This window comes from Nesoenas mayeri, assembly GCF_963082525.1.
Source record: "Nesoenas mayeri genome assembly, chromosome: 5".
In the NCBI taxonomy this organism is placed as follows: domain Eukaryota; kingdom Metazoa; phylum Chordata; class Aves; order Columbiformes; family Columbidae; genus Nesoenas; species Nesoenas mayeri.
Genome location: NC_137548.1, coordinates 44,472,323 through 44,499,516, shown reverse-complemented (window position 1 = coordinate 44,499,516; position 27,194 = coordinate 44,472,323). Strand labels below are relative to the sequence as shown.

Here is a 27,194-nt window from a genome sequence, read left to right as displayed (position 1 = left end):
TGTCCAGCTCATGGGGGCACATGTTCCCACACTTGCTAATGCCCGATGGATCACAAACTCTTGAAGTTCAGAAGTCCCAAAGTCAGTGCCTAGGAAGATGCATCTTTGTGTGCTGCATTTTCCTGTGCCCGTCAAGGAAAGGGAAATATCTTCTTGTGAAATACTGACTTTGGGAGTGCAGTCACCTCTGTAATACTCAGCTGTGAGGGACCCCTACCAGGGTCCAAAATAACCAAGCTACAGAGGAATCTGCTTCCCAGTTACGTGCTGGCTCTGGCAAAGCAGTTTCCCTTTCGCTTGTCCAAGTCGAACTTCAGCTGGAAAATTTCAATTGCCTGCACTTCTCACTTCAACCAAGGGAGGGCAACTCGTCATCAGCAAAATTAATTCAGTTTACTAAATCTGACGTTCACCTCGAAATCATAAAACTCAGAATTAGTAAAAATAATTAATTTTTTAAAAGTCTACTTTTAAAACATACCTTTTGATAAACATATTTTTTCCCTAAAGTTAAATTAGTCTCCCGTTGCCCCATAAGCCCCAGCAACCACTGCACTTTCATTGATGTTCACGCTAACCATTATTCTTTGTATATGATTAAGTTGCTAGGAAATCACAGCTTTTGGCAAATAAAAGAGAATTCCACTTACAGTGCCATGCAAGCACTTCTGTCAAATTAGACTTGACAAATTCTATAATTTTAAATTGTGCTTTGCATTCCATCTATTTTATACTGTGTTATTAAACAGGCACTAACTGTGAACTCTAAGTTGTTTTATCATATTTTTGTTTTTATTTTTTTGACTTGGAATTTAAACAGAAAAAATACAGCAATTCTTTGCTCTATTTTTGAAGTCTTTCCTCTGTCTCAAAGCAATCATGAAAGAACGTTTTTCTCAAACTTAGGCAGTTTGTATGCTGCAGTTACAGCATTTGTCACCATGCCACCTGAGCCTCTCAATGTTTTGGCCCTGTCAGCACAGAAATCTTAGAGTCACAGCAACGTATAGCCAGTTCAAAGGTATTTCAAGGGAAAGAAATATGCAAACTTTATGAATCTGCATGTGTCATCCTCTTTCTCTGTTCTCCCTAATGTCAAGGACTGATTTCCTGCTTATGATACATGTAACACTGGATGGCATCCTGTGCCAGCTGAACCTCAGACCCCTTTTTCTCAGAGATCCTCTGAGATCAAAGTCTCTCCCACTCTGCAGCTTGCTGCGGAACTACCTTGAGACCTTCCATGCCTGCTCTACAGGGACATGTGAAGTGCTGCCTGTAGATAAAATGGTGGGAACTTGCTCGTTTGCATCCCACTGTTCCAGAATTGCTCCTACCTAGCCCAGCACGGTTTTACCAACAGAGAATAAGGGGCTGCAGCTCCCTCCATCCTGGGCTGCAGCCATCCACAATTAGTAGACAGCCATGCGGTAGCTGTGTTTTTTGTTGCAATGCAGCAGGGCTCTGGGGACTGTAGATTCTTGCAGCCCAGAGCACAGCTGCAAACAGCCATGAAGATGCAGCACAGCCAGCTCTGTGCAGCGCATTAGTATTCCCCGTGCCTGAAGGAGACAGACTTTGTGTACAAATGAATCAGGACCTGTACGAGGCTGTATCCCAGGGACTTGGACCCCTGTGCAGACTTCCTCTGTTTATCCACAGGATAGGCCATGACTTGGTTGGGTAAAGAGATTAATTGTTTCTGAAAAGAAAGTATCAGTTTGACAGGGAATGGTTGTTGTGTTTGAAATGACGATGGCCTAAGGAAAACCAGATTGTCTGGCTGAATGACCTGTTGGCTGGTCTCTGGCTGCCTTTGAAATGGTATTTGGTCTTTGGCCTTACACACCACATAATGGCGGGTTTCTCCAGCCTGTGTGTTTTCTTACAAGCACTTTTTTTCCTTACAATCACTAGCTGAGAATCCAGCCTACTGTGTTCGTTGAACAAGATGCTGTTTATACTTGGGCTTTTAGTTTACCATCTGTGCACAGCTCAGCTGCAACATCTCTGCGGATATGTTTATCCTCTGTTGCCAAGTCCCTGTTGCAAGCTCTCAGAAGGACATGATTTACTTCAGACTTTCTAATAAAATTCAGGCTCTTTGCAAGCTTGCTTTCAAAACCTATCCCCTGTTCTCAGCAAATGCAGTGGTATAGACTTAATGCTTTTCTACATACTCACTGATTCATATCTGAGAGGCACTGAAGCGTAACCAGTTATACATGCAACCACTGGTGCGTATACACCTCCGTGCTGCCCCTGCTAACACGTATGCCATTCTCAAAGCCAATGACACAAATTCATTCAGGCACTGGAGCTGCTGGCACATACACAACCCATTTTTGCTGCACCTTGAAATCATTTTTTTTAAAACCCATTTTCTTTAAGAAACAGCCTTTGCACTAATCCTCAGGGGAGTATTTTCAGCCCAGGCTTCCTTCCTCAAAGTAGGACACTTTTGGTAAGAATCAGAGACAAGCTACATGCTCAGTACTTGGATTCTCTGTCAGTGCACAGGTGAGGTAGACTGAATATAAGAACAGGCAGACACTATTTCACCTGCCCCACAGAGCCTTTTGTCTTTATAGGTAAGCATTTTGGCTTAGAGAGTATGGACATAAGCCTGACCAGATGTTTAAATTAAAGACAAAGCCTGTTACAAAGCCTATTTGACATTCTCTTTGAGAACAGGAGGGTTTTTATGAAGGCTAATTCTGCTTGAAAAGAGATAATGGAGTGCTGCCATAGCACACATAGTCCCCAAGACTGGTTGCAATTGTATTTTCAGACACTTGTCCAAATAATTCTGATGCAAAATTTGTCCTCATCTTAGATACTGACGTTTCAGCTCTTTTGGTAAGAGTGAGGAGCCTGAGCAAAGTTAGGTTTATAAGACAGTTTGCAGGCCATGGATAGCCTGGTATTGCTGTGGACAGTTGCAGAAAGGGGTGACAAGACCACACCTTTAAAAGCCCCCGTGCAGGGTGAGTCATCTCACTTCCACCTTATCAACCCCGTTCTGCTTCTGCACCTTCATTTTGAGGCCCTCTCCCTGGCTGAGGCTGCACGCCAACCGCAGCTGGTGAGCCTGCAGTTACCTGCAGCGTCGCGGAGAAGAGCACACAGACCGGGCTGCTCCCTGCAATGTTTGTGGCACTCAGCGAGTGGCACCTGCTCTCCAGGCGCAGTCACCTCCCGTGGCCCCTCCTGGCTCACGCTATCCAAGGTGCATGAAGGAGGATGTGATCTGTGTTTGCCCATTGCACGACCACATGCTTATCCTGCTAACAATGTAAGATGTCTGCAGGATAATATACAGGCTAGTGGGAAGGCTGCTGTGCACTGCTGCTGCAAAAACGCAGAAGGACATGTTTAATCACACAGTATCACAGTGTGTTTGGGATTGGAAGGGACCTCAAAAGATCATCTAGTCCAATCCCCCTGCTGGAGCAGGAATGCCTAGATGAGGTTACACAGGAACACGTCCAGGAGGGTTTTGAATGTCTCCAGAGGAACAGAATGAGAGCTGCATGGAAAGGTTTGAACTGGATGGGGCACTAACTGCAAGAATTGAAGCCAAGTGCATGCAACAAATAAAGCACAGCACAGAAAAGGAGCTTTAAAAATCTTTTCTTCAAAGTCTGGCAGCATGGTGAGGAATCAACTTGCAGGCACAGGAAAGATGATTGAGAGGCATCTTGGATATCAGAGGATGAAGTAAGGTGGCCATGGTACACCTGTCTCAGTACAAAGGCCAAGCTATTTTTTTCTGTCTCCAGGAATGAGGACGGGGGCCTTGAGCTGCATGAGTTTGCTGTTCCTCCTCCTGACAGGACAGCGGAAACCATGAAAATGAGGAATGCTGCTCCTCAGAAGGGTGAGGGACCTCTTGGCCTTCCCTTGTTTTCAAGGCTTGCCTCATTTGGTTTTGGTATCTTTGAAATAAGTATCCAAAGAAGTTCACAGTTTTGTTACTATTGGATTGCCTTATCTCAATTATTTTTACTTCTGTTCTGCCAGAAGAGAAAAAGCAGGATCCTATTGGGCTAGTTATACCACATGCCAAGAACAAAGTGCTGTGAGCTTGCTGGCTGCTGTGCAAAGCGGATATGCTACACAGAACGGGGAAGCCCAGGGAAACAATGCAATGGCACCGGTCAGCAAACAGTAGCCACATGACGCTAGCACCTCACCATCGTCACATTGCTGTGATCACTGAGCTTAGCGGGATTTGGACAGGGAACAATGCAGCAGCTGTGCTGATGTTTGCGGAGTTCGCTAGGGCAGCAAAATTGCCCACTGGAAACATGTCTGAGTGGGTCATCAGCTTGCTTTCACTTGGCAGAGAGCCACAGTGTGCATCTCCCAGGAGCAGGCAAGCTGTGAGTGGCCTTAAATATGAAGGTACGTATGTACCTACTTGACAAGCCGCAAAGGGAAAACCTTAGGTGAGGTGGGTAACACACCAAATACAGGGCAAACGACCCCAGAGCAGTACCTGGGCTACCTGTGTGAGCGGAGCAAGATTAACTGACCACAGCTGGAGTGGTGGCTGCCAAGGGCTAACATGGGAGCGGGGCCGACAGGAGCTCAGCTCCATGTGGAGTGAAAAACGCGGTACTTGGTTTGAGGAGTGAGTATCAAGGGGATGCAGCGGCCGAGCCATAGGCCGGCCGCAAAGCGGGGCAGCAGCCGCTGAGCGGTACGGTGTGGAGCCCGGGGGAAGCACCCGGAGGATGCGGGCAGCCCCGGGCCCCGCACGGCCGCCGGCAGAGGCGCCGCCGCTCCGCAGCCTTCCCGCGGGGGCCGGGCCGGGCCGGGCTGGGGGTGGCAGTCCGCCCTGGGGGCGGCTCAGCGCAGCCGCCGGCTCCGCCCCGCCGGGCCAGGGGCAGAGCCAGGGCCACATCGGCGCAGGGAGGGAGTGGAGCGCACCGCCGAGCTGTGCCGGGCAGGTAGGCGCGCTGCGGCCGCCCGCTCTGTGCGGCTGGGCGGCGGGAGGAGAGGGTGAGGGCCGGGACTCCCAGTGCCAGGCTTGGCGGCCCCGCTCCTTCGGCCTGGGGGTCTCAGCTTGGCGGAGCCGGAGGCCCGTCCCGCGAGGATCTCAGCGGCGGGGACTTCCCGGGGGCTTTCCGCGGGGCGCTGGCGGCCGGAACCGGGAGCGCCTCCCCCGGGCCCGGCGGGGAGCGAGTCCCGGCGCGGTTAGTGCGCTTAGCGCAGCCCCTTTCGGGGGCAGCCGGGGGCGGGCGGCCGGGCAGCCAGCCAGCTCTCCTGCGCACCGGGGGTCCCGCGCCTTCCCCCGGGCCGCGGTTAGTGCGGGCGCCGCGGGGAGCCCCTCGGCGGGAGGGTCCCCTTGCTCACAGCTCACACGCGGGCTCTGTGAGTGCCCGTCCAAGCTTAAAGTGGTGGCTGAATTTTGATCTTCTTTGAGTAGCTGGTGCACGGCCTAAGAAAAAAAATCATCATCAGGTGCAGTGGACCTGATGTCACGCAGGAATGAGCCCTACAGGCCCTGTGTATTGCTGTAGAGCGATTTTGGCAGGCTGAATGTGCCTCAGCTGCGTTCGGGTGAGACTGGGCTATGCTGCTGTCTTCAGCGAGACTCTGTCTTGATTGATCTCTAAGACGTAGATTACATACCTCTGTAGCAGTCTTACCCCTATTACAACTACAGAAATCTGGTCCTGGTGCAGCCTCCTGTTTCCCTTTTTTTCTCCCCTCCTTTTTAAGAGAAGAGTTCAGAGCAATGCTTGCAGTTCAGCAGCTGGGTACATGTTGGCTGTGAATTGTCCTGCAGTGCAACTGTTAACAAATCTGTTGATACAGAGGGATAAGGGCTTGTTACAAGCTGGGCATGCCATATCTGCCCTAGAGCACAGAAACTCTGCTGCGTGTGCTTTAACATAAAATGGAGCACTTGGTACAAAAAACAGAGAGGGGAAAAAAAAATCCCAACATCCTGGAATCTAAATGTTGGCTCCAGTAAACTATAAAGCTAGTTCAGGATGAAGTGTTCCTGTGTCTTGGACCAGCTCTAGCATTTCCATCTTGTGCATGAGATGAGAGCTTGAAACTTAACTAGCTGCACGAGGGAGGGACAGTATCTTACTGCAGTGCTTGCAGAGGTGGTGGCTTGGAGGAAGAGCAGCTTTTGGAGAGGTTGGTGCTGCTGCTGGTGGTAGAGGTTCACAGGAATGTTACCTATCCGAGCACTAGCAAGGCTTCTCCATGTAGCTTCTGAAAACGTCCATGTGCTTTTGTGCAAGTGAGGGTATACAGCTGGAGAGTGCAGATTTGCTGTCAGTGATACTTCCTCTCCACACAAGGCTTTTTTTTTTTTTTTAACTTTCTCAGGCACCTTGGGCCTGAGAAAAATCCTCTTCAAAGCTTGAGGCTTGAGCCTGCTGCTGTGAGGCTTACTGGCTGCATGAGAGCCATCGAGCAGAAGTGTGTGGTGTACTACGAGGTCCAAGTGTAGAAACACTGCTCTGAAAATCTAGAGGGAGGTGTCTAGTGAGAGGAGCAGTCTCAGTAGTGTGCTGCTATATGCTGATGTCAAGATAAGCATATGACAAGCTGTAAAAATGACAAATTACTCACAACTTTTTAAACACTTCAAGAGCTCTCAGTGGGCAGAAAGTGTTATTGGGGGAGGAGGGCACTGGTGGTGTGGTGACTGACTGGTTCTGCAGTGTCCAGCATGGTCAGTGGCAGTCCTGCCATTGTCCCATGGCAGGACCTGTTTGTGGTTTCTACAGTGAGGTGGTTTTTAACATTCACACTTGTTTCTGGTCCTTTGGCTAGAACAAGGACTCCCACATCTACAGTTGTGCTTCTTTAAACAACAACAAAAACCCAAAACATGGGCATTTTTCACATGGGCGAAAAGGACCTTTGCCAACTGCTTTGCAAGCCACTGTGTGGATTTGGAGTGACTCAGAGAAGTGAGTAGCCTCTCCTCACTCCTAATGCCCTCTCACTTAATACCTCTTTCATAGAAGGATCTTGCTTCCAAAGTCCCCTCACTCAGTGGAGCCTCTTTGGGCTTGAACTTTGGGCTTGGCCTTCTCTGTCCTTGCCAATGGCTCTGGAGACTGCTAGGATGACATCCTTGTCCCTTTGCTTCAGGGCAGGGGTGTCTGGGTGGTCTTGCAACATTTGCGCAGCTTCTTACCTGTGTGCGAAAGGAACAGAGCAAGATGGAAGCGCAGCACCTGGAGAAAGCTCTCCCTGTGGGAAATCTCCGTCCTGCTGCATGGAAGCTCCTCCCTTAAGAGGATTTAGCGGCTTTAGTGATGCGGCTCATCTGGACTCTCTTCACTCCTGTTATTGTCTCTATTTTAGTTCTCAGGGGACAGGCAGGTGTAGTGTGACCTACAACTCTAAGCTGGTGCAGGAGATGCTCTAACAAGGCCTTCCCGCAGTTCCATGGAGGTTTCCTGCCCCTGCTACCCAGGCCACTCTCCACTTCAAACTCCATTAAGTGGGGAGGGTATGTGTCTTCTGAAATTTCTGATCTGACTGTAGCTGAGAAAAGGTTTTATCCCTCTCCTGTATCTCTGGGCCCCTGTGTAACAGCTGTAAGGCAGCAGGAGAACATCTAGGACTGCAGGCGTTCATCCAGTAGACATTTAAATCAGAGGTGTAGGTGGGAATTTTGCAGACCTCCAGGAACCACAGGCCCCGAGATGCTTTCCAACTCAAACCATGGCTGTTCAGTGCCCACTAGCACAGTGGGAAGGACGCAGCAGAGGCAAAAGGCACTTCCGTAAGGACCTTGGGCACCGACAGCACAGGGTCTGTTACAGGAAAGCCAGGGTGATGCTGGGAGATGGACCATGCCCCACACTATCCTAAGTGGTCATTATTGTTCCACTTATGGTGTGTGTGGTGTGGCAGCCACTTTCTTCCTGCTCTCCTTTCTGTTTCTGCTCAGGGGTGAGTGGAAGGTGCCAGCCTGGGTCTGGCAGGGCTCAGGCTGCAGTTCAGTGGCTTGGAAGGCTGGAGGAGGCAGTGATGCTTCCAATAGGCCTGTGCAACAAGGGTTGATTGCAGCCTTGGTTCTTGCACTTCTTCCTCAGTTTCCTCTTTGGAAAAACTTGTGTGCATCAAAATGATCTTCTTACTGCTGGGAATTCTGACCCTCACCCTGGAGTGCCTTAACTTCACCTCTCTAAAACAGGAGCACCACATCTGCCTCCCCTTCTTCTTCTTCCCTGCCTTTATTTGCCTCTGAACATGAATCATGCCATCCTGGGATCTGAAGCCTTTATGTACAGCAAAGGGTGAGCTGGGCCCAGTAGCCTTGTCGCCCACCCTGCAGTTGTCAGCTTTGATAGGCTAAGAAATAAACTGTGGTCTTGAGCTGACACTTCTGTTGGAGGAATGTGGGATCACAGCTTTCCATGGGCAAATGATTAATGACACGTGTGCAAAGGGGTGACTGTGTGAGCCACCTTCCCTTTAGGAGCTGCAGTCGTCACCTAACTGTCTCTCTCTGGCTCATCTATATTCTTAAAGCAGGAATGAAATGGAAGAAAGGCTAAAAATTACAGGCTCTCTCTTGGCACGGTAAAAGGAATAATACAGGAGGCACAGCCAGTGCCAGCATTTCCTTGACGGTTGTTCAGCTGTGGCAGAGCCTGTTTGCAGAAAGCATTCTGGGCTGTCAGGGCTTGAAAACACCGAAGCAGTTAATGGCTGGCTTGAACCTAGACAGGGTGATAAGTGAAGCACAAGGAACCGTGTGCTGGCGATTGTTTAAATCATTGCTTGCCTGTGCTGACAGATGCAGAGCAAGCTAATTTTCTGGAAGAAAGATGAGGCGTTACTGTGGGTAGCTCTGTGAAAGGGACTGCCTGGTAGGTGACAGCAGAAAAAGGGAATAAAACATTAGTCTGTTGGGATGGGGATCGGAGACTGCCAGCTCAGTACCCAAGCATGTGTCCTCTCAGATGCAGCAACACCAGGGAAGCTGGGTGGCTTGAAGCTCATCTGAAGTAAATACAGGGGAGAAAGAGAAGGAGACTAATCCAAAGGTAGGCTTTCTCCTGTGGGAAGAGGCACATGCATGGTCTGTCTGGCTGACTGCTCTAGTTCTTTATCTCCTTGATGGAGCCTCAGAACTGGGACAACACCGTTTAAAAGCAAGTCAAATCAAAGTGTGGTCCATGTACTTAATTTCTGAAACTTGCTGCTGAGATAAGTGGCCTGTCTGTATTCAAGGAGTTCAGGAGCTGGGAAGGGCCAGCTCTCCTGTGCCACCAGGAGCCTTGCACATGGGCAAAGGACTGATGGCATTTGATAAGGATGCTGCTGGGCTGCTGTTTCAGTTTCTCTGCAGAGCAAACAGGTGCATCATGAGAGCACTTAACCCTTTACTGCAAAATTGTAAGCAGATTGCCAATCTCTCCAGCATGATGATAATCCCATGGCCATGTGTACTGCAGAAATGCTGACCTGGGGTGAGCTATATACATTAGGATATCCAGCAGCCCGGAGATTTGAAGTTATATAACGGAGAGGTCCCCTTGTAGGCAAAAATAATTCTGCTTCAGTCAGAGGGAGGTTTCTCGTACACAAGCAAAGGAAAGGATGAGCCGTCAGAGCTGCAGCCACACACCCTGAGCCAAGCTGACCTTCCCACTGCTGGAGTTGGGGACCGCTGCTTCTCCCTTCTGCGGCTGCTCCTCATTCGTTGCCATGGAGGCAGTTTGGGAAAGGGGAGGGAGAGGAACTAGCCTACAGGGATTTGCATAGCAGGGCTGAACTTGCTGTAAAGTAGTTCTACCTGTTGGGAATGAAGGAGGCTGTTTCCCAGAGCTGCCCTGCAGAAGGAGATACAGTCACTGGATGTGACTGTCTCCTCTACCAGCACCTTGCTTTGGCTGCTGCCTCTGTGATCCATGAGGTTTATGGGATTGAGCTCCCACATGGGAGCTCAATGCCCTCAGCTCCTGCCTTTACAGCAGAGGCTTCATGTAGCAAATCATCTGCCTGGTTTTAAAAACAACCCACTCCAGGACCCTGATTTTGCTTGGGCTGGCATACTGGACTGGAACAGGTTTGAGTGAGTTACCTCTGGGTGTTTTCTGCATGGGGGCTGTGGGATCACAACCTGTGGCTGTGGTGGTGTGGGGCTTCACGAGTGGCATGCCTGCCAGGTGTGGAAGTGACATCTCAGCACTTGGCTAGGACTGCAAGGGCTGCTGCTGTTGTCCCATAATATAAGAATATGCAAATCCTAAATGCCTGGAGCCAGCATGTCTCCTGTGATAGACGATTAGCAGTTTGGTTGGGAAGCAGTTGTGAAGTCTAAATTGACTAAAGGAGCTCTGCTATTGCACAACATGGCTCAGTGCTGTAGTTAGACCTTTCCAGGGAAGTTTCTGTACCTTTATGGCATTTCAGTTTCTGAGCGCTTAGTCTTAGAGACAAAAATCTTTGTTGGGAGTGTCTTATTCTCTTCTTACCTGATTTCTTTTTTTCTGGTTTCTCTTGGTCTTGCAAATGGCTTACTTAACATTACTTGGAATATGTGTGGACAGAAATTGAATTGAGCTTCTGTCAGTATTGAGTGTTATTTTTGGAATTAATTTCCTAGAGCTAACATCCCTGCTTTTGAAAGGCACCATGGAGACTGCTCTGCTCCTTTCCTTTCTGCTTGTAATCAAACAATTTGTAGAGTACTCTTTGCATAAAAGTTTGCTGTTCTGGCTGGTGTGGTGCTAGGGTACCATCTCTAGTACTGCAATTATAATTGTGCATTGGTTGTGGGGCTTGTTTCATGCTGGTGGTGTGCTGCAATTAAAATGTCCACTTGCCCACTGTGGAGCCAGTCACATGTCTGCTGTGTGTGTCAGCGTGGACTGAAGCTGCTGGTGATGAGTCAGTCTTGAGAGGCTTTGCTGGAACTTCCTCAACTTTCCAGTGTGCTTTACTGAGTAAACTCTGTCTCCTGTCCCCTCACTCCCCATCTTCGTGTCTTGTGATCATGGAGCTGGGCTCTCTGTTCATACAGAGGCATGGATCCAGTATACTGTGCTGGACTTGGACTGAGAAGACTGCCGACCTGCAGATTAGCAAGGCTATTTCGCTCTGCTGTTGCCTTGAATTTTGCACTGACCAAAAAGAGATGGGGTCTATCTTGCAGCACCTATGCTGGGTGCTTGAAGAAACTAGGGCTTAAAAGACAGCAGTTCTAATTATGCTCATCTCTGAAGCCTCTTCTGGGGAAAAAAAAAAAAAGCCCAGCCAGACGAAACCCAGCCAGACAAAACCCAGCTGCCTGGATGTACTTTCCCAACGATCTAAGAAGCTGCTGGGCTCTTCTTTGCATTCATGTCCCTTTCTAATGCAGGTTTGCAGAGACACTGCACATAGAATAACTAAGGAGCCCTCTGAGTTGTGCAGTAAATCTACCTATTCCCAAAGGAAGCTCTTTGTAATTAGAGAAGACTTCTGCTCAGCAGCTGCTGTGCAGGACAGTGCTAGACCACAGCTGTGCAGAGAAGCCCTGGTGAGCCATGTGAAACAAGGTGAAGGTGCAGCCTTTCTCTTTCTGCTCCCAGGGGCTCTGCTGCACCTCCCTGGGGACAGTGCACCAGAGAGGGCGGGGGCTGAGGTTACAACAGAGGTCCCTGGAGCTTGGTGGGGAGGGAGAGTGGGGCCCTGTGGGGCAGGTCAGCCTTGCAAGTGGGCCCCAGCCCCTCTGTGGCACTTTCTGCAGGTGGTGGCTGCTCCCCCTGCATGGGCCTCAGCAGGGGACCCATCGCATCCTCCAAGGGTCATAACACATGGTCTGGGCACAGCTAAAATGGGAGTGGTTGTGCCTGCTCCCGAGTGGTGGGAGGTGATGGCCACAGCTGTTGTCACCTCTCCTACCTGACGTGAGGGGCTGTGGCAGGTCAGAGTTTCCTCTCGCCCCCACTCCCCGGGGAGGTGGTGTGATTCACAGCTTCCTACAACGAAATGGAGGTGACCAAAATGCTGTTGCTGAAACTGCGTGGGAATTTCTTAATGTCAAAAGCAGCATCCGAGTGGCTGCCACCTCATCAGAAGAGGCTATTTCAAGGGAGGGCTATTTCAAGGAACAGCAAGCTGCTTTAGTGCCCAAGTCCAAGACCTCAAAGGCTCCTTTGATTTGGTGCTGCCATCCTGCTGATGGCCTCAGAGCCTGGCTGTTTCTGCGTTCAATCCCAGTCCATCGTGTCGCAGCTTCAGATGCTGTTGTGGCAGTGATTTAGACTTGATGCTGTAGAAAAACAGTAAGTTCCTGCTTTATGTATCTTCAGGCAGATGGGAAACCTCTTTCTAGCTCAGCTGTCAGCGACAAGCAAGGCCTACCAGTGTGTATACAAGTAGATGGCCGTGCACCCGGTGCTGTCCCATGGGAACATAAACAGTTGCTCCTTGTTTGCCCGGAAGAGAGGCAGCCTCGCCACGGGGTGTTTGCTGGCAGAGAGAGCAGCCTGTGCACCGGTGTGCGAGCTGAGCCGGGTCAGCGGCCCTGTCACTGCGGGGCTGTCTGGTTACGGCTGTGCCCAGGGTCTCGGTGCAGATTCCCGGGGAGCAGGAGACGGGGCTTTGCTGGGTTTCAGGCTGCTGTGCTAGTGAGGCATGGGCATTGTGTCCTGGGAGCAGACAGAACCTTGTGTCTCAGCCCTTACCTGCCTAGGTAGCATGCATGAGACCTCTCACTGTAATTTGATGTCACTGGTACATTTGGCTTCATTAAAAACTGTAGAACTGATGTGAAGTAGAAATTGTCTCTAGGGAGTGGGCTGTGGGGGAAAGGAGCACTATGTGGTGGGACAGAGACAAGTAAGAAAGAAAAAAAAACGTCTGCAGCCCTATTAAAAAGTAATCTTTGCTTCAGTTGTGATTTACTAATTAAAGATGAAACAGCCCTACTTTTTTCTTTCTTTCTTTCTTTTTTTTTTTTTTTTTTGGCTTTCCTGTCTGAAACAGAAGCATTTATCTCTGCATTGAGGCTTATCTGATATTTGTATATCAGTTAGTTATTCTGGATAGGGTTTCTTTCTTTTTAAAATAAATACCTCTGAACTATGCTTTTTTTCCCCATCTCATTCTTCTAGCATTGCTCCATCAAATAGTCTCCTGAAATATTTGTGCTCTAAATTTAGAAAAGGAGACCCTTTCAAGAAAGTAGAAGAGGCCACCCAGCCTCCCTTGGTTCGGGTTCAGCTGAACCCATTTTCCAGACCTCTGGACGTAGATCTGCAGACTCCAAGGAGGCTCCTCCTTTTCCCAAAACAGACCCAACTTTTTGAAGTCTTGCTGTCTACTTTAACTGCCAGATTCCTGGGAAACTTATCCCATATGTCTGTTCCTCTTGGCTTGAAGCAGCCCTGTCCATAACCTATGCATGTGGTGCTTGGAGGGCTGGATTGATTATTTTCCTTTTTTTGGATGGTGTTTAGTGGAGATGTGATCTTAACTGCAGGTGGCAGGTCTATAATTGAGTAATGTTCTCACATTGCTCCAATTAAGTCGCTCCAATTAAGTCTGCTGGGATTGCCTGCCTGGTAATGCAGCAGTCAGCAGGGTAGCAAAACACCTGCGTATATCACAGTCTGCCTCCAGGACCATCTTCGTATGAGGGAAACCTAAAACTTTTGAGCATCTCTTCCAGCTGGCTAAGTGTTTTCTAGAGGCCCCTTTTGTTTCTCAGCTTTGTCTACTGAGATTTCTCATTGTGGCATTTTAGTTCCTAAAATGCTTAGGCTGGGAATGTAGTGGCGTCACTGTGGATTCTGTAGCAGCTTGTGCTGTGTTACTCTTGCTCCTCGCAGTGCTGCCCTTCGCTGCTGTAAGATGCAGCTTTCTCTTCTACTTCTTTCCTCCTAGAGGAAGGTCTTGGAATGAGGAGGCTGCTCTGTAAAGGTGGAAGGAAAAAGTGATAGACGATGCTGCCTTACAGCTCAGAGACTGTATAGCAGTCCCTCTTCTAGAGTAAAGCACAAAATTGCGTCTGAGCTGCATCCTCAGGGTGGTCAGACTAGTGAGGGGTTTGGCTGTTGTGGCCAGGTGCTGCTACTTACAAATGTGAAACTTTGTATTATTCACATTGATATTGGAGAGGGGAAATGTGGTTGCAGGTGGGTATTTTTAAGTAGATGGGAATGACTAAAAACATTTGTGCTCTAAACTCTTGTACTCCAGGGCATTTCTTGCCCCTCTGCTCTCTATAAATCATCGTTTTGGAAAGAGTGGCTGCTTGAGACAGAGTTCCTTCCTCTAAAGCTTTTTATAGTTCTGGCTTTCTCTTTCCCTTCATGCCCAGTGATAGTGTCAAGTAGTATCTGTGGCATGAAACTCAGGATGTTGTGAAATGTTTGCCCTCAGGCAGACAGCTCTGGTGGGGCTTGAGGTCACCTGTGACCCTGGGATGGTCTAATGGGAAGTAAAGTAAAGCTTTCTTGAGGGCAGTGGGTGGAGGAGCTGGGTCTGTAACCTTTTGTGGCTGCAGCACTGCTGTTGTGCAAATGGCTCTGTACCATTGAGTCTGGAGATCCCTGGCTCAGCTGTCCCTGTCTACTTGTAGCAGATGGGTTTGAGTTGCTGTCTGTGTCTTCCATGATATGTGTGTCAGGGAGAGGCCATGAGATACTTCGTGTGAGTATCTCACAGGAGTCGTCTTCTTTTGACTCTGGGTATGGCAGCCCTGCAATGGAGTTCCTCACATTGTAGAGTGGAGGGGCCGTGGTTATAGTAGGGCAGACCTTGTTGGAGAGGGATGATTATTGCAGCTGCTGATCTGTGATCTTCTGCTCTAGAATCACATGTAACAGTGCCAACATGCTAGTAGGGGAGCAGGAGTGGTTCAGTAGCCACAGGCATACAGACAGCTGGTAAATGGGGAGGATGCTGCAATTAGCAAATGGTGTATTTGGCAAAAACAAGATGTCTGAGATCACAAATAGTGAAGGGATTGTTTCTGTGAACAGGCCAAAAGATGCATCCCTTTGTCAGCTGAGGCACTCTTCTGTGCCAGTAGGACTTGTGTGACTTTCCTGTCATGCTTGGTCTGCAGTAGTCTTCCAGCTCTCCTCAATCTGTGGGGCTAAGGGTTAAAGCCTTTGCTTCTTGAGATCAGTGCCTTGCTGTCAGCAACAGATCTGATAAAAAGCATGTGGCATGATTAAAGTAGACTAGTAGCCTGTCTCTTCTCTTGTTCAAGAAAGCTGACTTAATCCTAAGGCTTCACAACCTTTCAGAATAGCAAGCCAGAGATCTCTTCTCTGTTTGCTTTGTGGTACATTTTGTTGTTGTTGTTCTTTTCTGCCACTTAAGATCATGTGGATGGACCCTCAGGAAAGAGGTCTTGGGGAGAATCCTGGTGCCGGAAGACACTTCCATTCTCCAGGGGGCTGGTCCCTCAGCAGTGTAGGACTTCAGTGCTCTGGTGAGCACTCAGCTAGCTTGGCAGGGTGACTGGGCTCCTCCAGAGGCTTAGCCTGAGAAGCAGGAGGGAGTGCTTGTCCTCCTACACTCCTCTGAGTAGGCAATCTCTAGTGCTTGGCTTCCAGCGAAGTCTGGCTTCAGCTATGGAGAGAACTACTGGAGAGCCTGGTATTGCTGGGAATGGTGCTGGATAAGCCTAGTTGGGCACAGCTTCCCTCCCATGCTGGATGTCAGTGTCTGGATTCTGCTCAGCCCTGTCCACCAAGGCTCAACAGGTGGAGGGGAGGTGGAGGGAAAGGGTGTTTGTTTAATTGCTGTTCGAGTTGCTACACTGGGGAAAACTTCGCACCCTTAAAGTAAAACTACTCCCTTTGCACCTTTACTACATCCTTGTTAATTCCTGGAAAGAATAAAAAAGAATAGGAAACCTTATTTCCCAGTTCAGGCGGATGTTGTAACTTCTCAGAAACATGTTTGGCATGGGTGTGCTGAATCTAAACACCCACTAGTTATCTGCCCCAGCATCTGAGAAAATGGAAGTAGCTGAAAACCAGTTTGTTTTGAAAGGGAACTTTATAGTAGAAAGTCCTCGACCTTGACCTCTCGCATCTTATGGGAGGAAGAGATGGGAAAGATAAAAATCAGTTACACTACATGGCTTCTACCTCAATCTGGCAATCTCTGGTGCTGTCTCATAAGATGGGAAAAAAGCTTGCATGGAGGCTTTTTTCCTGCCTTGGCTGTGGTAGCCTTTGGGTGCTTTGGCAGGGAGGGAAGGCTGCTAGGTCTTGGGAAGGTATCTCCAAGCCAAGTGGTGTTGGGAGGGATATTGTGCAACTCCTTGGAGGGGATTTGTTGACTTCCAAGGCATTGCTTGCATGAGAAAGGAGGCTCAGAAGCTCGTCCTGTGCATGTACTTGCACGGGGGATTTCCAGGCTGATGAGTCTGATGGCAACAACCAATGCTTTGCAGCATCCTCTGCCTCCTGCAGAGCTGTGCTGGGGAGAAGCTTACTTGAGCGTGAGCAGAGTGCTGCTCCTCTCTGCCAGCCACCCTGCTGCAATTTGGGGTGCCGGTCCTGCCTGGGGGCTTTGCTCCTCCGTGGGGTGGCGTCAGGCAAGCCAGCGTGGGGATTGCCATCAATGCACGGGCATCGCTCGCAGGCGGGGAGCTGGGAGTGGCATCGTAAATGTAAATTTACGTTTACAGCGTAACAGCTCCAAGCACAGAAAACAAAGCTGAGCTGCTGTCAGTTTTGGAGCCGTTAAAGAGCAAATGTAGTCAACTGACAGAGTTGCCCAACCAGTTTTGTGAAAACTATGCATTTTTACTGCACGTTGTGCTGGTTTTAGTCAGCGTGGAGACCTCTTTCTGGACCCTATGCAGCATGTCGCACAAATAACATTCTAGTATGTGGTAATTGAAAAAAGTCCACTAAACTGTGCATTTGGGTTTTGGTTTGTTTTTTTTTTTCTGTCTGCTATTTCTGGTAAGGTTTTTTTAGGGGGAGAGGAGAACCAAACGACTTCTGGGACAAGCTGTGGGTGGTTTTTTTTTTAGGTTTTTTTTTTGTGTTTTTTTTTTCCATTTTTTTGGCGGACTTGTATCTCTGGTCTTGCTGCATGGAAATACTTGCTTAAATTGGAGAAATACTGTCCTGCAAATACTGTCATGCCGTACAAGCATGAGTGTATAGACTGAAAATAGCAAAGAATTTCTCAATTTGCCAGTTGTAGGGACTGAAGACCTACTTAAATGTTGGCTCCCAAACTGAAGTGTGAAGTCCAGATGTTTTTAAAATCTGATTGCACCCCCTACAAATACAGAGAGATGTGATAGCGGGTACTTTTAGAACCTGTGCTGCTCTTTGATACCACACTGAGACCTGGTTTCTTTTTAACAGTGTGATAGTGGTTTATAAATATCAAATCACTTCCCTTCAGGCATCAGAAGTACCTTTCTAAAGTATGCGTTTCCTTTTTACAAAACGCCTGGTATGTGCTCGCTGTGGTAAAACATGCTGAAAAACCTCTGCCATCCTAGACAGGACTACAAGTGCTTCCTAATCTAAGGTCTCACTGGATGACACAGTTGCTCGTTAGATCATTCACACAACAGTATACTAACTACAGGAGTCAAACGGGAAAGCTTAATGTCTTAATGGGTGCATCAGGAACAAATCTACTTCTGTAGTGTGAGTTGATGAATTTTCTCAGAAATCTAGTCTTTTCAGGGGTGTTTCTGCAGGACTTGCAGCCAACTGTTCCCTTACTATAGTCTGCTCCAGGGACAGCAAATGTGCAGGGTCTGCATGCACACTTAAGCCTCTGGCTTGCAAACGTCTTGCAGATGCTCATGTCAGGATGTCACTGTACATGTCTGTACTCCTACAGTGGTGAGATCAACATTTGTTGACAATTAAGTATTGTGCTGCTGTTTGCAAGCTGATGTAGCTGTGCTACAGTCTCTGTGCTTAGCCCTCAAGCCATCTCCTCAAGCTTGAACGCAGTTGCTGCTTCTTATCATAAGCAACTGTCTCTCGAGTAGATGGAATAAGAGACAATCTGTTCCACATACCTTCTTAACTTCCTTTCTGTTTCCAAAGTTTGTATCATGCAGAAATGCAGTTTTCTACCTTGTCCAGACACTGTCCTTCAGAAGGAAACTCTATGAATCAGTTACACATATAAAAAATAATCCCTGCATCCGCGAGTGTGGCCTGTTTGAGAAGGCAACCCTAATTAGCAGATACAGTTTTTAGGATCCAGCCTCTCCCTCAGATCTCTCCATTGTAACTTTAGAAGAGATGCTGTTTGGAAAATGTCCACAACAAACATGAACTTGTTTACGTTTTCAAGGTCATTAGAGAGGCGGTATTATCTCAGTGGAGCTTAAAGTTAAGTTCAGTGAATTCAGACCTGGGTCTTTCATTTGCTCTGCAGTTATTTGCTTGCCAGAGACAGGATGTACTTCCCAGGTGTACTAAAAGTCCCAGGCCTTTGAATATTAACAAGATGAATGGCTTTGGCTATTCTTTTTGTCTTAAGGTGGCTGTAACTTGAGTCTCTGCCTTGAGGGCAGTGCCGTACGTGGTTAACAGGAGACTTAGTAACTGTCATTGTTCATTAACTGGTATTGTTGTGTGAACCTGTCCTGTCTCATCACTGATGATCAGGGGGCCTTTTTATTGCCAAGTGCTTGTTCTTCATGTGCATGGATAGAGAAGCATGCCTGGCAGCTGGATTTTGTGGTGCAGGGACTCAAAATCCTGCAAAAGATGGGCTGTTTGTTCCTCTGCCATTAAAGACTGTGGCTTTCTGGGTTGCCCCTTACCAAGCTTCTCCTGTGTGTGGGTGTCTGGCCTGGAGCTGGAAGGTGAAGTGACCATATAGTGAACCCCAGCTGGCAGCTGTGAGTCTCTAGCATGGTATATGGCTGATTATGTTCTGGTTTCTGGATGGGAATAATATTGCAAAAAGTAACCATCATAACCTTTGAAATGGCCTTAACCTCATGCAAATGAGTGTGCTGATAAACATCTTTATGGAACCAGTGGCTTGCTGATCCCCTGCTAAGGACAAGATGCTAGCTGCTTTTGTCAGAGGGAGACAGTTCTGTGACCTGAGTACATCAGTAGGAGCTACTTCTTCTCTAGGGCTTCTTGGTCAATCTGTCTGCAAATGAGCCCAGCTAACCTTGGTCACTGTTGTGATGTGAAAAGAAAGCAGGGAGGTGAGACCAGATCAGGGAGAGCTTTAGAGATTTTTTTCAAAGTCCAGCCTGCTAATGGTATGATGTTGAGGGAAACAACCCATTTGCAATGTATAAGGCTTGTGTAGGCATGGGGAAGGTGGTGCTTGCTTGCTGTGGTAGGAAGCACTTGCAGTGCTTGTGATCAGCTGAGGCTGCTCCGGAGGTTGCTTCAGTGGACTAGCTGAACTTCCATTCAGAGATCCCACCTGCCACATCGGATGCAAGATGTGAAGGATCAGGAGCTTCAGGGTATGCTGCAGGTCCTTAGTGCACAGTGCTGGCTGCTGTATCTCTGCATCTGTTAAGCTGGAACCTCCTCCTTCAGAAGGCAGGAGGGACAGCAGAAATGAGCCAGCATGCCAGTCATACAGGGCATTCAAGGTGTTTGTGGGGGCAAAGGGAACAACACATGGAAACCCAATTCTGCTGCTGGTATGACCCCATCCTAACCTGGTAAAAGCTGGTAGCAGCATATCCTATAGGGTCTGCCTTTGTTTTATGCTCTTTGGGGTTAGGGTGGTAGTGGAGAGCAACTGGCCAAAGTACATAGAAACATTCTGTAGTTTCTTTGTAACTCATCATTTCCTTTTCTTAAGGAAGAGAGTCTGGAGAGGGAACATTATCTTCCAGGTTATGTAGATGCCTTCAAATATAAATCCTCTTCTATTTGGAGTATGGGGGCTGACCTTCAGACCTTGTTGCTCTTGGGAGCACGTGTGCTCTGCTGGAGGGTTTGCCGGGACTTTGCACTTGCCCGTAAATGTACAGAGATGGTGATTTTCACAACTGATCATCTACTCTGGTTTGTGTTGAGGCTGTTCCTGCTTGTCCCCTCCTCTTTCACCATGCTCGTAAATGAGCCCCTTTTTTGTGCTGTATGGTAACTTGGCAGCTGAGGTGCTTCAGCTGCGAAAGCTCATCAGGAAGAAACCTGTGCGGCAAGAGGGAGGGCTGAGCTCTTACTGGCAGAGCTGCGTGGCACAGGCACGTACAGCGCCAGCCTGAGCCAAATGTCATAAACTTCAGTGAGCACAAAACATGCAGCGCTTGCTAGGTGGAGGCAGTGCAGGATCTAATTAGAGAGAACAGAATTGCAATTAAAAATTAACTTAGCCTCTCTGCCCCTTGAGTGATGTGGTTATAACATCCGTGTGTGAGTGTTCTGCCTCCTGCCTCATCAGTCGGTGGCCAGGCCAGGATGCAGAGGTGTTTGGCTCTCCCTGTATCTTCTGTCCTTTGCCGTGGTCACCTTTTGCAGGAGGGGACTGGGAATGTCGCAAACGCCTGTGACAAAAATAAGCTAATCTCCAAGCTGTGATGGGATTCCTCTGCTGTTGTTAACAAAGCAGGCCTCTGTCTAACTTTCCTCAGGCACGTGTCCTGGATTTTGTGCTCCATGTACCCGTCTTGCTGTCATTGCTGGGGGAATGACAGGGCTGTGGGTTGGAGGTGATGGAGAGGGTGGGAAGCCATCCTGTGATGCCACTTTAGCCTGTGTGGACTCATCCTGTTCTCCCACATGAGGAACCCCAGCATCCAACTGATGCTTTCCTGGAGTTAGTTCTCCCTTTGGGTCCTGGGGCTGATGCTGAGAAAGACCCAGGATCAACTGCACAGAAGCTGACCAGGGCAAGTTTTTGTGGCATTAGTGCCTCAAAGCAGCAAACTGACAGATGTGCATAAGTAATCCTGCGTATCTTTAGAGGATGGGAAGTGAGAGGCTGGGAGAAATGCCACTCTGAGTTGATAGCATGGTCTCTTACAAACTCTTCTGTACAGCTGGCATCAGTCTGGAGAATGGCAGGGAAAATTTGGAGACATATGGGCAGGATTGTTAAAAAGACTGGGTGTGCCTGCTTAGAGAGGAAAATTCAAATGGTCAAAGCAGTTAGGGTGGAGAGGAAAAGGAGGAAACAAACAATTGTGGACGATCACTGGAATTTAAAAGTTGCAGACTTCATGTATTAAACCTTTGCACATGCTGCTGCAGAATGTTAAGGCTTAAAATTTGACCATCTTCAAAAGGTGAGTGGTCAGCTCTGGCTGCTGTGGTCCACAGGCAGCACTACCTGACAAGACTCGGTACGTTAGCCAGCCCTTTACCACCAAGTGGCCTGTGGATATGGCCAGTTGTGATAAGTCCAAGCACATTTGCTTCCAGACCTGATCCATCTCAAATTTTGTTGAGCTGCTGCTTCTGCTGTACATCAGTGTTGCTAGTTTTGTGACTGTGCGATTCCAGAAGGTAGGATTTTGAGGAGTTTCATTCATGTAGTGAAAAAAAGCAGGTTTAATTTCTTAATGATTGCAGAGAATTGAAAAAAACTATAATGTTTCAGAATGTGGAGCTTTAAGCTATCTTAAAAGCTCAAAGCAAAACCCTGAAACCCTGGTTCTCCTTTGGCTTGAAAGATGTACATTATATTACTTTATGGCTAGGAGCTACACAAGAGGTATATCTCCTCATGGCAAGAGAACAGTGCATAATGCTGTAATACACAATTGGGTTTGGTGTTTGGTGTGTTGTGTTGGTGGTTTGTTTTTTTTTTTTAAATAAGCATTGAAGTTGGTATGCCTTTAGCAAATAGCCAGAGGTAGAAGAGCCCTGAAAGCAATCTTTTGTCACCTCAGGCATGTCTTCTTCCACTCCAGCTCTTCTCAACTTGTTTGACTACTTAATTATCTTACATAACTATTGTAAAGATCCAAACAGCTCTGCAAATCTCTCTGTTCCTGACTAACTAAAGTGGTGTGAACCGAGTTGGAAATAGGCAGCACACAGCTCTTAGTGCTAAGAAACAAATCAGCAAGTACTGGGAGTTGTCCCTCCAGCTTGAAAATAAGGAGGATTGTACCTGGGACCAGGCCTCTCAAGGTAAGAAATCCAATGCCTGTGCAGGAGGCTATTATCTAGCTTAGTTCTTGGCTAGTTTGAAAAGTAGAAAAACACTTGTATCCCCCACAACAGACATTCATCATTGCCTAGGGACCTGGCTGCCTCAGTGCTCTGGTTAGACTGCCAGGCTCCAGTTTGTGAGGCTATTAGGAGGAGATGTGTTCATGGTGAAGCCAGTAAGCAAGCCAGCTGGATGGGAAAACTTATGTCTTAGTTATCCTTTCCAAGTGCAGTCTTAAGTGTTGGAGCCTGCCAGGATTGGCAGCCCAAGAGAATGTGTCTCCAGCAGAGGAAAGGAGGGGAGCACGCAGTTTGAGGGAAGCAACATTTGTGCTCTCCCTGCTCAGATGCTCACCCCTTTTGTGAGATACTGTTAAAGGGCACAGTAGTCTTTGGGTTACAGCTGTTTTGTGACAGCAGGCTAACATATGACTTGTGGTAGGAGAGCTGCTCTAGCATGAGCTTGTTGAATAAACTTGCTGGCATTAACTAACTGCAAAAATCTGCTAGCAAAGAGCCTTTACTCACTTTTTGTATGTTGGTACTGATGCAGCTGTTGTATAGAGTATCTGTGCTGGAGCAGAACCAGCTCCTAGCCAATGGCTGCACCTGGAGGGACTGGAAATCAAAATGCTATATGTTTGCTATTTAGTGTAAGTATGGACCAGAAACAAGAGCTTTCCCTGGCTACTTTGAAGGACCTGCCCTTGGGTGGTGCTGGCTTTATGGACTCTGACCTGGGGAGTTAACTGAGATGATGCTAACCTGGCTGTGCAGTAAGAGCTCCTTATGTACAATCACTGCTATATAGGTGGGATTTTTAAGATCAACCTGTAGCACAGCTGGTTGAACTGTATTTCTGTTCTGCTTTCCCATCTCAATAGCATCTTGCTATGTGCTGCGCAACAATGGGCTTAGCACAGCCTCTGGCTTTGGCATCCCTTGAAGTGAGAGCAGTAGTGTTGTCTTCAACCACAGAGTTCAGACTCATACTCTCTCCCGATAGTTGGAGGGTGGCCGTTGCTTGGTGGTTAGACTAGCCAGTTATAACAAGGCCCACATACCAGTTTAGCTCCAGAGTTAACCTAAATATTTAATAGGATTAAGCAAAAGCCTTTGATTGAGACAGGAGAACACACTGGGCTCCAGTGACCCTTATTACACCCATGCTGGCAGCAGGGAGCCCTGTTGACCTTGCTCTCTGTTGAGGCTGGCTCTTCCCAGAGCAGACTGGTGACCCCAGCCTAGTATTGCTCTTCCTCTGGCTGTTGCTTCTTAAAGCAGCATGGTCTGTTTTGAGCAAGGAACTTGTCAGAGTGAATTTTAAGGAACTTAAAAGTCCTCTCATGCCTATGCAGGAAACATAACTGAGCATGAGGGAGGAAGGAGAAGCAGGAAAGCTGACCTAATATGCTCTTCCACCAGTCCTCATGTGTTACTCATCTGTGTTGCTTCCCCAGGAGGAGGCTTACTCCAATAGCATGGATGGTTTGGGGGACTTTTTTCTGACTTTTGGGCTCTCTGCTGTCAGACAAGTGAGAGTTGGAGCAGCTTGCGGTAATACAGATCTATTTATTCCCCAGGTTCTGTAGCACAAAGACCTGATGAGGATCCACTGTTGATGAGCTGCCTATTATACAGTCAAGAGCAACCTTGTTATCTCATGTGGGTTTACATGGGCTTTGGCCATGTTAATTGAGCAGGGTTAACTTCAGATACAGTAAAGTACCTTCTCTGTGGTAAAAGCCTGCACTGAAGTTTCTCTTGCTCTCTCTGTATTGCTTGCTCGCCACCCCATGGATGCGTGTAGTTTCTGTAGCTGGTACCAATGAACTAAACCCAGCATCTTGTCCTATCAGTGCTCTCACACTGCTTCAGAACTTCTGAGGTTGGCTTTGGAAACTGGGACTTGTTGAAGTTTTGCCTGTCTTGATCTTGCAGCAGAACTGGTAGTGTGTAACCGTGGAGCAGACTTGCTGGTCCTCATGTGTTGTCAAAGCACCTGGTGCTGAGTTGCACACAGGACACTTGATTTTATGCTGCATTTTAAACTGACCCCTTGGCCTTGCTCTTCAGTGTTCTATCAGCTGCTTAGGGGTCATGAGGAGATGAGATTTTCTGGGGGAGGGAGCTGGCCTTGTGAGCTCTTTCTTTGGATATATGCATCCCTTTTCTCTGCCGGAGCGGTAGCTAGAGTTCATGTTTTGGCTGATGCTATTAATGCAAAGTCTGTATAAACAATGATGGAATTAGAAGTGTATTTGTGATATAAATCCTTCCTGTAACTGCTGATAGCCCTCTGTCACTCTCCGGGAGATCTTGCAGCACTGGCTGTTTGTATTTGTAGTGACAGTGGTGTCCTGTTTTGCTACCATGGAAAGGCAACTCGAGTAGTGTATGAAGCACGTGCCTTCTGTGCATCTGCTTTGAGACCTACCAGGTGATCCAGAGCTCTGCACAGAGTAAGAGTGTCACTCTGAAAAGCTGTCTGAAGGACCTGTTGCTAATGTAACTGGTTATCTGTCTGCTTTCCCCTTAGGTCCTGTGAGAGAAAGAAGATGGGATCTGGCTGCCTAAAAGTCACCAAGTACTTCCTCTTCCTCTTCAATCTCCTGTTCCTTGTAAGTATTGGGGGCATCTGCAGAGTAGAAGGGAAGGCCTGGACTAAAAATAGCTGGAAAGGTGTTTTTTCTGAATGTTGGCCCAGTGCGTTCATTAAAATGGCCAGAGTTTTGGAAGAAGGGAGAGGGTTCCTGAAGCTGAGGGGCATCAAGCTTCTGTGCAGCTCCCAGGTATGTCAAGCTGCTCCACTCTCAGTACACACCTGCTGTCCCCAATGCACACAGCTCCCTTCCTGCAGTAGGAATGGAAAACAAGAGTTAAGAGTTCTTTCTGGAAGGAGAGTGAGTAGTTGTAGCTACTCGGTCTGCCACATGTGAAGCAGCAGCTGAGCTACCCTTGAGTATCCAAGCTATAAAACCTCCCAAGTAATGGCAGTGCTCTCCTAAATAAGCCAGACAAGCTTCAAAGAACAACTCTAATTTTCTTGGAGTCCCAATGGCTGGTTTTGATTTTTAACCAGATGATTTAGTCCAAGTCCCCTATTTGAAATGGAGTAAGGGAGGCTGAGGCAGGCTCACATGAGGAAATGAGGCAGCCCACTGGATGCTGTCATTTTCAAGTGTGAGGCTCAGCAAAAGATGAGCTCCTTTTGGATCAGAGTGGGTCTGAGAGGGCCACACACTCTCACATGCATCCTTTCATGAAGATTAGATATCTTGTGACATGTTGATGGTGATGATGCTGTTGGTACTGCTCTCCTGCTGTGGGATGGTGTAGTGGGGAAGCATTAGGTTTTCAGCTTTCTACATATCAACAAGAAAATAGCCTGATATTGTTACCATTTGTGCAGCATACAAGGGGAAGGAAGGGCCAGGCTGGGAGAGCAGGGAGGGAAATGGAACACGATAAGGTGAGCACTGCTTTCTGGTCTCTATTCCTTCACACGGATTCACTCTTGCTTCCTGCAGGGGTGTGCTGTGCTGCTGGCACATGGGCTTGAACTTGAGGCACATCTGGATCTGCCTTCCCTTGGCTTATTCTGCTGGCTCTTTCTTCTCTGTGCTTTATTTCCATCCAAAAAGTAGTTAGCTTTGGTCTAAGGGCTGAAAGTCAGGGGTGCTCAAAGCATCCATGGGGTAGACTCTTGGGGGGAAGGGGAGAGGAAAGGTTTTTCAAGTGCTGCTAAATCTTTCAGAGTATGATCTGGTTTACTTTAAGAACAGGAAAGAAAACAAGCTGAGTGCAAGCCTTTCTTCTCACTAGTGCAGGACTCCTGAAGACATATTAGCATCTGGGCTATCTCTTGATGAGATGGTGCTCTTTAAGCAGTGTGTAACTTAGCCAGTCTGCCCTGGGAAGCAGAGCTGCATTTGTTAAAGTAGTGCTTTAGCCTTGCTGAAGCCTAGTACCTGGGCGCTGTGTAGTCTTCATTTATCCCTGGTCCAGGTTCTTTAGCTAACCTCTGTATAGAGAAAGTTCTCTTCAAGAAATCCAGCCTAGCATGGAGGAGAAGGAGGAAGACAACAGCCTGACATATTATGGTGCGTTACAGCACTGTTGCTGTTTTTGCTGGATGCTATCAGTGATCATTGTGGTATCCCTTTCCCATGTTACCCTTCTCTCCCCTCTGTGCTGAGCCAGGCATGATTGTGGGCAGCCTGCGGAGAGAACTGTGCTGTCAGGAGGAAGAGTTGAGCTGCTCTGTCAGGCTGGCCCTTGTCTGCTCTGAAAAGCATTTTCCTATATTTTGAAGACTGGGAGGATGACAAGCACTGAATCTCTCTGTGGCTCTTGGGTAGCCTTGAGCACTTCTGTCTGGGTTGCAAGTGATTGGAAGCAGCTGCTCTTTGTCCTGTGCACACCCTGCTCCAAACTATCTCCTCTGGTGTAGCAGGCAGCCTCCCTCCCTCTTGGGGAAGGCTGGTCAGATGCACTGAGCTGGGCCTGGAGAGTAAGAGTTTTAAGGAGGGATGTGAGCAGGTCTATGCTGACTGAAGGGAGAAGCCACTTTAATGACCTCTTTGCTAAGCTGAAGATGGACACGATCTTCCCCTCAAGCTGCTCTGTGGAAGCGAGGCCTCTGAAGCTGCTGTGTTCTGCTGAGGGGCTTGATGCTTCTCTAGAGTGAGGATATTGAGTGTGCTTCTGTCTTGGTAGGTGCCAGTCATTTTGCACGTGCCAGATGTTGAGGAAAGTGGTATCCATTACTCTCGTTGTCACAGGAAGTGGTTGACATGAGGAGCTTTTTTTATTACGGGTGTCAGGAAGTGGTTGACATGAGGAGCTTTTTTGATTACGGGTGTTCGGAGTTTGAATGGGGGTCGATTCTTGAGCCTATACAAAGTGGTAGATCAATAATAATCTGGCCGAGAAAATGCTTCTGAGTTGCTGTGAGCCTCCAGCACAGAGAGGTTTTGCATGGCTCATACTTGGTTTCCTGGAGCTGCTGAGTTCTGTTGAGGAGAGTGCTTGCAGGAGTGTGAACAGTAATGCTGGCGATGGAGCTCAGTGTCTGCTCTGGACCTTGAGCCAAGCCTCTGCTTGCACCCTGTGCAG

General features: G+C 48.0%; 1 protein-coding gene across 1 annotated transcript in view; it reads left to right on the top strand.

The window, feature by feature from the left end:
* Positions 1 to 4,933: 4,933 nt before the first annotated feature.
* CD82 (CD82 molecule) overlaps positions 4,934 to 27,194 on the top strand; it is a 40,342-nt gene continuing 18,081 nt past the window's right edge. Inside the window, exons 1-2 of the mRNA XM_080345594.1 lie at positions 4,934 to 4,955; positions 24,616 to 24,697. Coding sequence (XP_080201720.1) covers positions 24,635 to 24,697 — 63 coding nt within the window. The 5' untranslated portion in view covers positions 4,934 to 4,955; positions 24,616 to 24,634. The remainder of the gene's footprint in view (positions 4,956 to 24,615; positions 24,698 to 27,194) is intronic.